The following is a 14617-nucleotide window of genomic DNA, read 5'->3' as shown; positions in this document are numbered from 1 at the left end:
CAGACTAGACTATAGACTAGACTATAGACTAGACTATAGACTAGACTATAGAATAGACTATAGACTAGACCATAGACTAGACTATAGACTAGACTAAAGTCTATTCTATAGTCTAGTCTATGGTCTAGTCTGTAGTCTAGTCTATAGTCTAGTCTATAGTCTAGTCTATAGACAAGACTAAAGTCTATTCTATAGTCTAGTCTATAGTCTAGTCTGTAGTCTAGTCTATAGTCTAGTCTATAGTCTAGTCTATAGTCTAGTCTATAGTCTAGTCTATAGTCTAGTCTATAGTCTAGTCTATAGTCTAGTCTAAAGTCTAGTCTATAGTCTAGTCTATAGTCTAGTCTATAGTCTAGTCTATAGTCTAGTCTATAGTCTAGTCTATAGTCTAGTCTATAGTCTAGTTTATAGTCTATAGACTAGTCTATAGACTAGACTATAAACTAGACTATAGACTAGACTATAGACTAGACTATAGACTAGACTATAGATTAGACTATAGACTAGACTATAGACTAGACTTTAGACTAGACTATAGACTAGACTAAACACTACACTATAGACTAAAATGTAGACTAGACTATAGACCAAGCTTTACACTAGACTATAGACTGTAATATAGACTAGACTAAACATTACTCTATAGACTCGACTAAAGTCCAGACTATAGATTAGACTATAGTCTAAACTAAAGACTGGACTATAAACTAGACTATAGATTAGAATATAGACTTAACTATAAACTAGACTGTAGACTAGACTGTATATTAAACTGTAGACCAGACCATAGACTAGACTATAGACTAGACCATAGACTAGACTATAGACTATACTATAGACTAGACTATAGAATAGACTATAGACTAGACTATAGACTAGACAATAGACTAGACTATAGACTAGACAATAGACTAGACTATAGACTAGACTAAAGCCTAGAATAGACTATAGAACAAGCTTTATACTAGGCTATAGACTAGACTATAAACTAGACTATAGAATATGTTATAGTCTAGACTATAGACTAAACTGTACACTATAATATAGACTATACTATATACTAGACTAAACACTACTCTATAGTCCAGACTATAGACTAGACTATAGTCTAACCTAAAGACTGGACCATAGACTAGACTATAAACTAGACTATATAATACGAATAAACACTAGAATATTGACCACACTTCATTATACTTGATATCTAGACTATAGTTTGGACTAAACACCAGCTTACAGTCTAGACTACGTACTAAAGTAATGACTTGTTTACTCAAATATTAAAACAATATTAACTTTCCAACATTTGTCTACTTACATTTATGATCGGAATAAGAAAAGTCTTTTTGTATATATATTTTTTACATTAAATGTCAGGTTCATTTTATTATCATTATTTCAAGGGGGCTAGGGAAGGGGCAAAAAATGTTTAATTTTTCATTTAATTAATATAAATTTGTATGTTTTTGTTTTCTTTTTGTCTTTGTTTAAATTAAGTTTCTTTTACATGTAATAATAACGTATGCTACACAGTTTTTGTTTTTATTTTTGTTTTTTAGTTTTATCAATTAATATAACATTGATATTGTTTTCTTTAACGTAATTAGTTTTTGTATTTTTTGTATTTCTTTAACTCATAAACGTGCTTACTTTTTTTTAATTCAGTTTTATTAGAATAATCACAATTGGGATTTTCAAATATTTACATTTAATTTTTTGAGGATATCATTTTTTTTTGGTAAAAGGAAACAACAAAAACTATTATTAATGTTTCCTTTTGTGTCTTAAATAAGAGCCTTATTTTGTTCAAGTTTATAAGAAAGCAAAACAAATGTTTTTTTGTTTTCTGGCTTTTTTTAGTGTATTTTCTTGTTTATTAATTAAATACTGTTAATGTTAATAGTATAATTAGTTATTAACTAAATTTAAAATAAAAGAAATATTTCTACAGCAAAACATAAATTCTAAAGATAACAGAAGGAAAAAGTTTTAGAAAATATTATGTAGTTGTTTTATTTTCAGGTTTTTAACTTGAAGATTTTTTTTCTTTTCTTTTAATAAATAGACTTAGACTTAAAATTAGTATGGAGAAGTTTTTTTTTCTTATTTTCGTCCTATTTCTTTTTTTAAATTAAAGCTAAGCCATTGTTTATTTTACAATTAATTTTACTCTATTCAAAAAGCAAAACTTTCTTTTTGTTTATCGTAAATATTGAAGATGTTTTTAGTATTTTATTTTATTTCATTTTAGTTTTATTTTTCTGAGAGTTTGTTTTAATTTTGTTTAGCCTACGGAAAAATCGTTCATTAGTCTTAATAGTATTTGGGAAATTAAACAATATTATGACAACAAATTGCAAAATTTTTAACAAAATATTGTTTATAATAAAAAAACGTCGAATACAATGAAGAATGCGTAATTTTTTCTCTAAGAGTCTGTAGATACGTTAGAAATTACTTTTCTTAAAAAAAAAGCTTTCTTAACTTTTTTAGAAAAAGTTTTTATAAATAGCTTTTTATCATGCTTTTTCACAAAAAAAGACAATCCACAGAAAGCGATGAATGCGTGATTTATTTTCTCTAAAAGTCTATAGATCCGGAAGAAACTACTTTTTGATAAAAAAGCTTTCTAAATTTTCTTTAGAAAAAGTTATTATCATCTTAAAAAAAGCCATTAAAAAGCTTTAAAATCCTTTTGCACAAAAAAGCTTTTAAAATACCTTTTCACAAAAGAAGACAATCCAAAAATAGGCATTAATAGCTTTTATATTTTTTTCAGAAACAAATTTTAAAAAGCTTTTTCACCAAAAATGACAATCCTCAGAAAGCTAAGAATGCGTAATTTGTTTTCTCTAAAAGTCTATAGATCCGGAAGAAACAACTTTTCATAAAAAAGATTTTCTTAATTTTCTTTAGAAAATGTTGTTATCATCTTTAAAAAGCCATTAAAAAGCTTTAAAATGCTTTTGCACAAAAAGCTGTCAAAAAGCTTTTAAAAGCTTTTGTCCAAAAAAGCTTTTAAACGCTTTTGCCCAAATAAGCTTTTAAAATGCCTTTTTACAAAAGAAGACAATCCAAAACACAGACATACCCTTCAGTTTTTTAACTGTGCAATTGTAAAAAGCTTTGTGAGAAAGCACACAAATAAATTTTTCACAAAAAGCTTTAAAAAATTTGATATAGAAAAAAGTTTTTACGCAAAAAGCTTTAAAATAGTTTTGCAAAAAAAACCAAGCATATTTCCAAAATCGCTTTTTAGTTAGAACAAGTATTTCAAAATCATTAAAATCGAATCGAACCCATGAACTCGAGCCTAAATGCAGTTTTTTTTTAAAGAAAGGAAGGATTTTTCCAAAATCGCTTTTCGAACAAGTATTTCAAAACTTTTAAAATCGAATCAAAGTCCTCGAGCATAAATACAATTTATCCAATAATTTAACGGTTTAAAGAGCTTTTAAGTTTGCTTTTAATAGCTTTCAACAAAAAAAAAACGTTTTAATAAAGCATTTCAAAAGCATCTTACAAAGTTGAAAAAAATTTTAATGTTTCAAATTGGAAAAAGCTTTTTTTACAAAAAAAACGAAAAAAGCTTTTCAAAAATGATTTTGGGATTAAGCTTGCAATACTGATACTCTATGTTCCCACACATTAGAAAAAATGTTTTAAAAGCGTTTTTTGAAAAAAAAAAGCTTTTTTAAAAAACACATATTTTCAGTTAAAAAGCTTTAAAAAAACGCTTTTTGCCAAAAATAAACATTCCTTAAAAATTCTGAAATAAGATAATCACATTTTTCTCAACGACTGAACAAGTATTCCCCCAATTGAAAAGTAAGTTAGATTCCTATAAAACCGTATGGTTTAACTTCTTTAATATAAAACATTTTTTTTCGCACACTCACAGAAAAGATAATTGTCATCATTTAAACATTAAACATCATTAGCTTAAAGCTTAAAAGAAAAACAATTTTTTTTTTCTTTTAAAAAATTTTTTGAGTAAATTTTGTAAAACTTAAATAAAAAAACGATTTAGTAAAAATTAAAACGATATTCATACTAAGAAAAACTAAATAATATTATTTGTTTCTTCCTCTATTATGCAGTTCAATACAAAAATAATTCTAAATATTTTTACTTCATTTAAATTTTCAGCTGATGCATCACAATAAAATTTTTTTCAATTTATTCCAAATTGTTCTACAACATTTCATTTCATCAATATATGTATATATAAATAAACATCTTGATCATATACATATGTCTGTATATGTATATGTTTTTGTTTAAATTTCTTTTCATTAATCATTTACATGTTTTATTTTAAATGTTTTTTCTTTCTGTTTAAATTACAAATTAATTTATTTTATTCATTAAGTTTATATTAGTTTAATAGGTATATTTATTATAATTAAAAAATAATAATCTAAATTAAAAAAATATATATAATGAAACAACTAAAACTAATACTTATTATAAATCTCACCAGTTTAATCCGGTCTATATATAGGCGTTTTCGGTATAAACTCAATTAAGATGACATATTCCATCATGGAATTTGAATCACATTGTTGTTTATGCAAGCGCCAGTGTAAACCCAATTTATGATATAAATGACTATTCTCCCATTCTAGTAATTTATCCAAGGTTATTTGTGTCTAAAAAGGAAATATTGTATAATGCATGAAATTCATTTATGCAAAAAGTTTGCAAAAAAAAAAAACGGATTATAACTTACTCTTTTACTTAAACATATTACGGGCCATAGGGAACAGCCCAGGGTACAACAGCAGCAGACACAACCACAAAATAGCCATTTAACATTAACAGGAAGTGTTTTCTTTAAAATTCCATTAATGCGACCAATTGTGGCTTTGAACTCTTCAGGCGCTACACGTGATACCAGGCCAGATGGAAATTCTGTATTAAAACGATTACTTAAACCAAATCTAGAAAAGAATGAGAAATTATCATAAATTTTAGGTTTGCAGTATTTGTTTTTTATAATAGTCTACGCTATTTACTGAACTATAGTCTAGAGTCTAGACTATAGACTTATCTATATTCAGGACTATATATCATCTATAATCAAGACTATAGACTAATCTATATACTATAGGGTTCCCTATAGTCAACACAAGACAATAGATGGACCAATACTACATATATACAGATCTATAGTAAAGACTATAGACTGATCTATAGTCAAAACCAAAGATTGATCTACTATAGACTAATTTAAAGTCAAGACTATAATCAAGACTAATAGACTAATCAAGACTATAGACTCATATATAGTCAAGACTATAGACTCATATATAGTCAAGACTATAGACTCATATATAGTCAAGACTATAGACTGATCTATAGTCAAGACTATAGACTGATCTATAGTCAAGACTATAGACTGATCTATAGTCAAGACTATAGACTGATCTATAGTCAAGACTATAGACTGATCTATAGTCAAGACTATAGACTGGTCTATAGTCAAGACTATAGACTGGTCTATAGTCAAGACTATAGACTGGTCTATAGTCAAGACTATAGACTGATCTATAGTCAAGACTATAGACTGATCTATAGTCAAGACTATAGACTGATCTATAGTCAAGACTATAGACTGATCTATAGTCAAGACTATAGACTCATCTATAGTCAAGACTATAGACTCATCTATAGTCAAGACTATAGACTCATCTATAGTCAAGACTATAGACTCATATATAGTCAAGACTATAGACTCATCTATAGTCAAGACTATAGACTCATATATAGTCAAGACTATAGACTGATATATAGTCAAGACTATAGACTGATATATAGTCAAGACTATAGACTGATATATAGTCAAGACTATAGACTGATCTACAGTCAAGACTATAGACTGAAATATAGTCAAGACTATAGACTGATCTATAGTCAAGACTATAGACTGATATATAGTCAAGACTATAGACTGATCTACAGTCAAGACTATAGACTGATATATAGTCAAGACTATAGACTGATCTACAGTCAAGACTATAGACTGATCTATAGTCAAGACTATAGACTCATATATAGTCAAGACTATAGACTGATCTACAGTCAAGACTATAGACTGATCTATAGTCAAGACTATAGACTCATATATAGTCAAGACTATAGACTGATATATAGTCAAGACTATAGACTGATATATAGTCAAGACTATAGACTGATCTATAGTCAAGACTATAGATCTATAGTCAAGACTATAGACTGATCTATAGTCAAGACTAAAGACTGATCTATAGTCAAGACTATAGACTGATCTATAGTCAAGACTATAGACTGATCTATAGTCAAGACTATAGACTGATCTATAGTCAAGATAGACTCTCTATAGTCTTGACTATAGAGTTCTACATAGTCTTGACTATATACTACTATATATTCCTAATTATAGACTACACTATAGTATATTGACTGATCTATAGACTTGACTATATACTACCTACTCTATAGTCTTGACTATAGACTACTCTATTGTCTTGACTATAGACTACACTATAGTCTTGACAATAGAAGACTTTATAGTCTTGACTATAGACTACTCTACAGTCTTGACTATAGGCAACTCTATAGTCTTAACTATATACTACTTTATAGTCTTGACTATAGACTACTATATAGTTTTGACTATAGACTATACTAGCCTTGACTATAGATTAATCTATAGTCTTGACTATAGACTACTCTCTAGTCTTGACTATAGACTACTCTATAGTTTTGACTATAAACTACTCTATAGTTTTGTTTATACACTACTCTATAGTTTTGACTATATACTACTTTATAGTATCGACTATAGACTACTCTATAGTCCAGATAATAAACTCTCTATGGTTCAGCTTATATAGTTCAAATAGTCTAAATTATTTACCAGGACCAGGAATAGAAATCGTAAACGGTATGTGCGATACTTACACTGTCATATTACCAGCACCACGTATCACTATGGGTTCTGGCCCAGGAGGGACAGTTTGCTCTTCATAGTGTTCCTCCAATTGATCATCCTCATAAATTGCATCGAAATCAGCCATTGACATTGAAATTGAAAATGTATTACAATTATAAAACTACTGCTGATGACGACAGCAACGCCACAATAAACAATATCAACTGCAGTTTAAATTTAAAAAAACGGAAAAGGATTACAATTCAGCAGCACGAAAGCAACAAACTCAATGCACTTTTTCTGCTTTATGTATGGTACAGCTTTAGTGTTATTTAGAACATTAGCAAGTAGTGTGGGTGATTGATTGCCAGCCAACAAATAGAACGGATGTTAGAAAATGCACACAATCTCACATACAACAAACAAACAACCAACCACCACTGATTTTTAGACAATTCCAATGGTAGGAATAAAATTAAATAATGTTTTGATTTAGTTTTCGGTTTAGGTGCTGCTGCTAATGCTAATAATACTGTTTAAGATGTTTTTAATTTAAGGCAACTTGATAATACATTTGTAATATTATTTCTACAAGAAACTGCATATTTTATCGTTATATTTTTTCACTTTGTTTTTTTTTAGAAAATTTTTTTCAGTGGCAATGACTATAAATTCTATTGTATGTGCAGCAGTGGTATAAAAAAAATGTCTTTATTTAGAAAACTGAACGAGGTCGTTTTTGTTATTTCTAGTTGTTCAGCGCTGGTTGTACGTTTACTTTATTATTTTAATTATTACACTTTTAAATTGTATTTCTTTTAGTTATTATGGAAATTATTTTATTATTCTTGTTTGTTATTACGTTAAAATTTTATTAGTTTTTTAATAAATTTACAGAATATTTATATTTTGTTGAAGACACAAGAACAAATTAGAAAAATCCAAAAAGTAAAAAAAAGATTACAGAAAATGTCAGTCTGCCAGCTGTTTTAACATTGGGAGAGTAATTGTATTTCTATAACTGTTATAAATAAACTATTGTGAATTAAATTTTTGCTGTCTGTTTTATTTACATTTTTTCTTTCTTTACATAACAAAAACAATAACACAAAATTGATGTTAATCAAAGTTAAAGAAAAAGTGTAATTCAAACAAAAATAAATAAACACACGCACTCACACAAGTATTTCACGTTGTATTTTCTTTGTGTTTTTTTAAGCACAAGTTATTGTTGCTCGTTTTCTTTTCTTTTTTTGTTTTACTTAAGTAGTAAATAACTAACACACTTTCCAAGTTTCTTTATGTTTAAGTTTGTTACATATGTTGCATAAAATACTAAATACACATTGTTGTTGTAATGTACAATTGTAATTTTCTTTAGCCTTTTACTATAAGACCTTAAAATATTGTTGTTTTATAACTTTCTCATTTCGCTTTTTTGTTTCACTTTTTCCTGTTTTTTATGTTTTTTCAATTGTATCTAAACAATTAAATCTTATTTATTTTTTAATAACATTTTCTTAAGTTTGTTTTATTTTTTTATTTTTTATATATTTGTGAACTTTTTTCTTGAAAAATATAGACATATTCGATTTTCTTTTGATTTTGTAACAAGAAAAATATTTCCAACTGTTATATTGTTATTGTGAATATTTACTTTATTTTAGTTTTATTTACTGTTTTCTTTACATAACAAAAGCCACAAAAAAACTTTTAAATAAGCTATACACTAACAAAAAGCTGTTAATTATTTATTGTAACAAATATTTTTAATAATGCAGTTGCAACAGAATTATTTTATTATTATTTATTTTAGTAGGTAAATGAAAATAGTTAGATGAGGAAGATATTTTCGACATTTGCCAGCTGTTTTAAGTGGTGAGTTTAACATTGGTTGGTGAAACTGCAATTGTGAATAAGACTTTGATTATATTTATTTTCAGTGTTGCCGTTATTAGAAATAGGTTTAATTGTATGTAAAGACTTGCGCCGTTTGTCGAAGCCGCCACCGCCGAAAATTTTTCAGCTTAATACGGCTTGAATGAAATATGGCGAAATGATATTTTGTGTAATTTAGACCTGGTTCACACTAGGAAACTTTTTTTGGGAATCTTTTGAGTTTTGTATGTGAAAGAAAGAGAAGGAAATATCTACCATATCTTTCTCTCACACACAAAATCAAAAGTTTCCCAGTATGAACCAAGTCTAAATTGCACAAAATATCATTTCGCCATATTTCATTCAAGCCGTAATAAGCTGAAAAATTTTCGGCGGTGGCTGTGGCGGCTTTGACAATATATATTTTTATACCCTACACTAGGGTTCTATAAATCGACTTTCGAATAAAGTCGAAGTCGACTATTTTGTTCCAAAAAAGTCGATAACTAGACTATCGTCTATGAAAAAAGTCGACTTTGTAAATAAAAGTCGAAAAAAGTCGAAAAGTTGGAAAGAGTCGAAAAGTCGGAAAGAGTCGAAAAGTCGAGAAAAGTCGAAAATAGAAAGAAGTCGACAAAACTAAAAAAATTGCAACAAATAGAAAAAATATAAATTAAAATTTTTTTATTAATAATAATAATTATAGTCGAAAAATGTCGGAAAGTCGAAAATAGTCGAAAAAAGTCAAAAAGTCGGAAAAAGTTTAAAAAAGTCGAAAAGTCGACTATTTATAAAATATTAAAAGTCGAAAAATCGACTTTTAATTAAATGAAAAAAGTCGAAAGTCGACTTTTCATAAAATGCAAAAAGTCGACTCTTCATAAAATGCAAAAAGTCGAAAAGTCTACTTTTCGTATCAACTATAAAACCCTACCCTACACCACTTTAGTGGTGAGGGTATATTGGGTTTGTGCTGATATGTATGTAACGCACAATAATATTGGCCCTATACCAACCTTAAAGTATACCAATCGCCTCAGAATCCATTTCTGAGGCGTCCGTTCATGTAAACCTAGTATTCAAACTACAGGTCGCAATTTTGAAGATAATTGAATGAAATTTGGTACATGATCTTTTTATGTCCCAAGGACGAAGACTATTTCCTAGCCCCCATACAACTGAACTGAATAGGGTTTGTAAACATTTTAATCAAACTACAGGTCGCAATTTTGCAGATAATTCAATGAAATTTGGCACATGATCTTCTATCGTACCGTATTGAAAATGGTTAACATTGGTCCATTATTTCACCTAGACCCCATACAACTGAATCCGCCGAATAGGGCTTTTAAGTTCATAATTGTGTTCAATATACTCGTATGTGGAAAAAAGCTACAAAACCAAGTTCTATACTAGCCTTGATGACCCCTATGAACTCTATAATTAAAGGTCATCATTTGATTTTTTTTAAGATTTTGAAGATTTGGACAGTTCTTGGTATACTGTATAAAAAATGACACACGGAAGGGGTTGTATTGTGGCCATAACCCCATGTCTATATTAGACAAATATATATTATGCTAAACGTCAAATTGTTATCATGATAAAAAATTAACAGGTACAGACGGTACTTATTAGCGTTATAACGTCGTTATGACAGTGTTGTCTAAACAATTGTTTAGACAACGTTGTCTTGATAACAAACGTCATTTTATTGTAAAATTTGGTTAGAATTTTGTTTTTGTGCAATTAAAATTTATTTTTAACATAAGTTTTCGTGAAATTAGTATTTATTTACAAAATTTGCATTTAATTTCGATTGTTTTTATAAAATATAACGTTATTTCAATAAAATTATCTGTGAGTTGTCGTGATAAAATTAGCATTTTGTTACCCCATGCATTAACATAAACAAAAAACGTCTGCCGACGTTTTGTCCATTGCCGTGATAAATATTTGTCTAATATAGCCACGGGGTAATGACTGATGTTTTGGAAAGTCATTAGCAAATTTGCAATATAATTAAATATTTTCTTTTTCTTTGTTCCTAACAGCTCAAAGGAAACATATGCAATACTGCTAACTGTTATACGCATAGATGTACCCAGCAGTTCGACGGGATAGTCCCGAACTGACCACTTAACCTACCACTTGTGGTGACCCCTAGCCACTTGACTACCCAGGTGACCAACCATTTTAACATGGGCTTGTCCTACGAGGAAGTCAATCGTCACTCTACACCCTACAAAGAGACAGTAAAGAGACGATTGCCTCCGCTCGCGCTTACAAAAGGAACACTAAAGTGACGACCGTCTTCGCTCCCGACTGTCTTCATTCTTGAATACAAAGGGTACATTCGTGACGAATGACCCAAAATATACGAATTACGATCATCCAGGTTTAGTGGAAATTACTGTCTTTTTCGTATGCATTGACTCTTTGTCGAACTGCTGGGTATAGTTAGACGTTTGTATGTATAACAGCCAAATACATAATGATGTCATTTAAATGTAATTTTTAAAAAAGATGTTTTGTATTGAATCAAATTGCAATTTTAAAGAAATTTAATAAGTTCACACCTATTCTGCATTTTGATTACGTTTCCGCATTCAGTTACGCAACGATTGAAGAAAAAACAATTCAATTTTACTTTAATGCTTTAAAATTGTGTATATTCTGGAGCGTTACTCTGTAACTCGATGTGTTTCGTTGTTATTTTAATTATTTTAGACGAAGCTTCGGATCGAAATGCAGAATATCAAAGTTTTCAAAAGTAGAAAATCTCTATTGGAATTGTAATGTAGAATAGGGTTGTTATCTTCTAATAGCAACGATGACTAACCTCCAAACAAATGTCCTTCCAAATATTGACCATTGTTAAAATTGGAATTGAAAACATTTGTTAATATCTATGTACAAACCTACATACATATGTCTGTAGATGGATTTAAGCAAAACTATTTTACTTTTAAATATATATTCTTGAAATAAAACTATTATTATAAGCTGTATTTTTTTATTAAAACAATAAATTCTTTAGTAAAGCAAATTACATTAAAATATAGATTACATTTGCTTACATTTAAAAAAGGCCTTATAATTGCAATTCTATATGAATGTATGTATTTAAGCATGTGTAAAAATATATGCATTTTGATTGGAATATTTATCTAATGAATAATATAAAATAATTAAAAAAAATATACAATAGTACATAAGAACATAAATATAGAGGTGAGTATTCGAAATGAAATGAATAAAAATTAAAAACAATTTTCATGCAAAATAATTAAAAAAAAAGAAGCATGTACCGTCACAGAATTCCATTCGAAACTAAAGTTATATTTTCTCAGAACGAATTAAACGAATACTTTTTTCCGAAATGCAATCACTCCGAGTTTTTAAAGTAGAATTATTAACAAAAACATTGGAAACGATAAGCTAAATCAGAATTAAATTCATTCCGATCAGAATATTTGACAGTTCTGTGAGTAGTAAATTTTTAGAGTAAATCTGTGCTAGCATTTCAATAAATATCTACTTCTTTTTTGAATTTGGACTAGTCGATTGGAATACTGATGATGCTGACATAAGATTCTCTATATATTGTCCCAAAACTTGATTTTCTGAACGTAATTTAAGATTCTCTTCTTTAACCGAATCCACGCGTTGTGACAAATCATCTAGAGTGTTTTGTAACTCCAAGACTTGGGTGATTAAACGTGCCTTCTCCTCCTTTTCGTCAGGGCTTATTTCCGGATCCAAAGAATTGTGTGAATCAGGGGTAGAACTGCGATTAGTAAAGGACGACCTTAGAGAATCCATAGAATGGCCATTGGGAATGTTGGAACGTTGATCATCATCGTTAATGATTACTTAAATGTAATTTATGTAAATAATGTTTAAAATTAATTTTATAAAGCAACATACCTTGTGGATCATCATCGGCCAATGGTATCGGTTCTTGTTCTTGTAATTTATCGATTAGTGACATAGTTTTTCTTTTTTTTTTTTTTGTTTCTATATGAGCAAAATTGTAATAGTTTATTAAAGTATTAAAAGTTTCCTTTCGTTTGTTTGTATTATTTTTTATAAAAAAAAAATATATTAAAATGTTATTAATTATTAATTATTTAGTTAATTTTATATATATTTTTAATTTTCATTAAGTTTTCTTTTTTTTGTGCTTTTCTTTTTTATTCTCGTTCTCGCCCCAATTTGACAACTGTCATTTTTATTATTCGTATTAAATAGAGTAAGCATTCACAATAGTGCTCTAAGCAGACATTAATATAATAAAGACAATTTACTTTGTTTCGTAAAAAAATAGTAAAAAATAATTATATTCTTTATTTTAATAAAAAATTAAAAGTAATAATTCATGTTTTTAAGAAATAAAATAAATTTTTATTATCTCCCCTAGGGTTCAATAGTTGAAACGAAAATTCGACTTTTTACATTTTATGAAAAGTCGACTTTTTGCATTTTATGAAAAGTCGACTTTTCGACTTTTTGCATTTTCATTTAATTAAAAGTCGATTTTTCGACTTTTAATATTTTATAAATAGTCGACTTTTTCCGACTTTTTTCGACTTTTCGACTATTTTTGACTTTTTCCGCCAGAAGCGTAAATTTATAATGTTGCCATTTAACAATATATTATTATTATTAATAAAAAATTTTATTTATATTTTTTCTATTTGTTGCAATTTTTTGAGTTTTTTCGACTTCTTTCTATATTCGACTTTTTCCGACTATTTTCGACTTTTTCCGACTATTTTCGACTTTTTCCGACTATTTTCGACTTTTTCCGACTTTCTATTTTCGACTTTTTCCGACTTTTTTCGACTTCTTCCGATTTTTTCGACTTTTCTACTTTTTTCGACTCTTTCTAACTTTTTGACTTTCCGACTTTTATTTACCAAAGTCGACTTTTCGACATTTTTCATAGACGATAGTCGAGTTATCGACTTTTTTGGAACAAAATAGTCGACTTCGACTTTTCGACAAAAAGGCGATTGTCGAAAGTCGATTTATAGAACTCTAATCACCCCCGCTTAAACAGCTGTGAAACTTATCATCATTCACAATAGTACCTAACCAAAAAGTAAACAATGCAAATTTATAAGATGGCATCCGCAGAAAATTTTTTAATTTTTTTAATATATTTTGACAAATTGTTCTATAAAAGAACTATTTTTATATAGATTTGGATAGTAGGTGTTAGTGTAATAAATTGACAGCTATATTTTCCATACCACCTTACTAATATTGATCGATATTTTATTTAATTGACCAATGAAATTACATTTTCAAGTTGTAGATATTAATTTAATGTATTAAATCATTAGGCCATGTACATTTTAGTGTAGAAAATCCTACAAAGTTTTCTACGTTATTTAGGTTTATTACATAAAATTTTTATTTAAAATATGGGAAAAATAATAATTGTTGATTATTTTGATTATTTGTTTAACTATTTTAACCTAACCTCTCCTTATTTTTAATAATAGAAAAATATTTAAAAATCTATCTAATTGTGTAATATTTTTAATATAAGTTATTTTTCTAATCATTATCTAATTGTTTTTACAATTATTTTTATACCCTTCATTTATAAATCTTTTCTTTTTTTAATTTTTTAAATGTTTACCGGAAAAAGTCCACTCATAATTTTAGACAGTGCTGCCATTTGTTTGTAGAAAAAACAAATGCCATAACCAGTGTGACCAGGTTTCAAAAAATTTTTGCATCTAAAACACATCTAAGATAATGCTAAAAAATGTTAAAATTGATTTTAAAATGCAAAAATATATTAAAAAT

General features: G+C 28.0%; 2 protein-coding genes across 4 annotated transcripts; both read right to left on the bottom strand.

Moving 5' to 3' along the window:
- Positions 1–4331: 4331 nt before the first annotated feature.
- On the bottom strand, positions 4332–8453 carry LOC111686828 (cysteine-rich hydrophobic domain-containing protein 2). 3 transcript variants are annotated; one of them, XM_046949322.1, is made up of 4 exons: positions 8092–8453; positions 6946–7937; positions 4733–4943; positions 4332–4652 (listed from the first exon to the last, which is right to left on the bottom strand). In XM_046949322.1, the coding sequence occupies exons 2-4, from the start codon at positions 7065–7067 to the stop codon at positions 4485–4487; spliced, it is 501 nt and encodes a 166-aa protein (XP_046805278.1). In that variant the 5' UTR covers positions 7068–7937; positions 8092–8453; the 3' UTR covers positions 4332–4484. The 3 variants fall into 3 exon arrangements, with proteins under 3 accessions (XP_046805278.1, XP_046805277.1, XP_023304977.1); XM_046949321.1 differs by having other exon boundaries at positions 8096–8453; XM_023449209.2 differs by having other exon boundaries at positions 6946–7140; positions 8096–8453.
- Positions 8454–11796: 3343 nt separating this feature from the next.
- LOC111686829 (short coiled-coil protein B) lies at positions 11797–12989 on the bottom strand. The gene is made up of 2 exons (XM_023449210.2): positions 12725–12989; positions 11797–12669 (listed from the first exon to the last, which is right to left on the bottom strand). The coding sequence occupies exons 1-2, from the start codon at positions 12786–12788 to the stop codon at positions 12332–12334; spliced, it is 402 nt and encodes a 133-aa protein (XP_023304978.1). The 5' UTR covers positions 12789–12989; the 3' UTR covers positions 11797–12331.
- Positions 12990–14617: the final 1628 nt, after the last annotated feature.

Source organism: Lucilia cuprina, chromosome 4 (genome assembly GCF_022045245.1).
Source record: "Lucilia cuprina isolate Lc7/37 chromosome 4, ASM2204524v1, whole genome shotgun sequence".
NCBI classification, from domain to species: Eukaryota; Metazoa; Arthropoda; class Insecta; order Diptera; family Calliphoridae; genus Lucilia; species Lucilia cuprina.
This window is presented reverse-complemented; position numbering and strand designations above follow the sequence as displayed.

What these genes read in the sequence shown, in the direction of transcription:
- LOC111686829 (XM_023449210.2), bottom strand. Translation starts at nt 12,788, where the DNA reads ATGTCACTAATCGATAAATTACAAGAACAAGAACCGATACCATTGGCC. An exon ending in GGCCGATGATGATCCACAAG is followed by an intron (nt 12,670 to 12,724) that starts GTATGTTGCTTT and finishes ATTACATTTAAG; the next exon opens with TAATCATTAACGATGATGAT.
- LOC111686828 (XM_046949322.1), bottom strand. Translation starts at nt 7,067, where the DNA reads ATGTCAATGGCTGATTTCGATGCAATTTATGAGGATGATCAATTGGAG. An exon ending in GGTGCTGGTAATATGACAGT is followed by an intron (nt 4,944 to 6,945) that starts GTAAGTATCGCA and finishes ATTCTTTTCTAG; the next exon opens with ATTTGGTTTAAGTAATCGTT. An exon ending in TAATATGTTTAAGTAAAAGA is followed by an intron (nt 4,653 to 4,732) that starts GTAAGTTATAAT and finishes TTTCCTTTTTAG; the next exon opens with ACACAAATAACCTTGGATAA.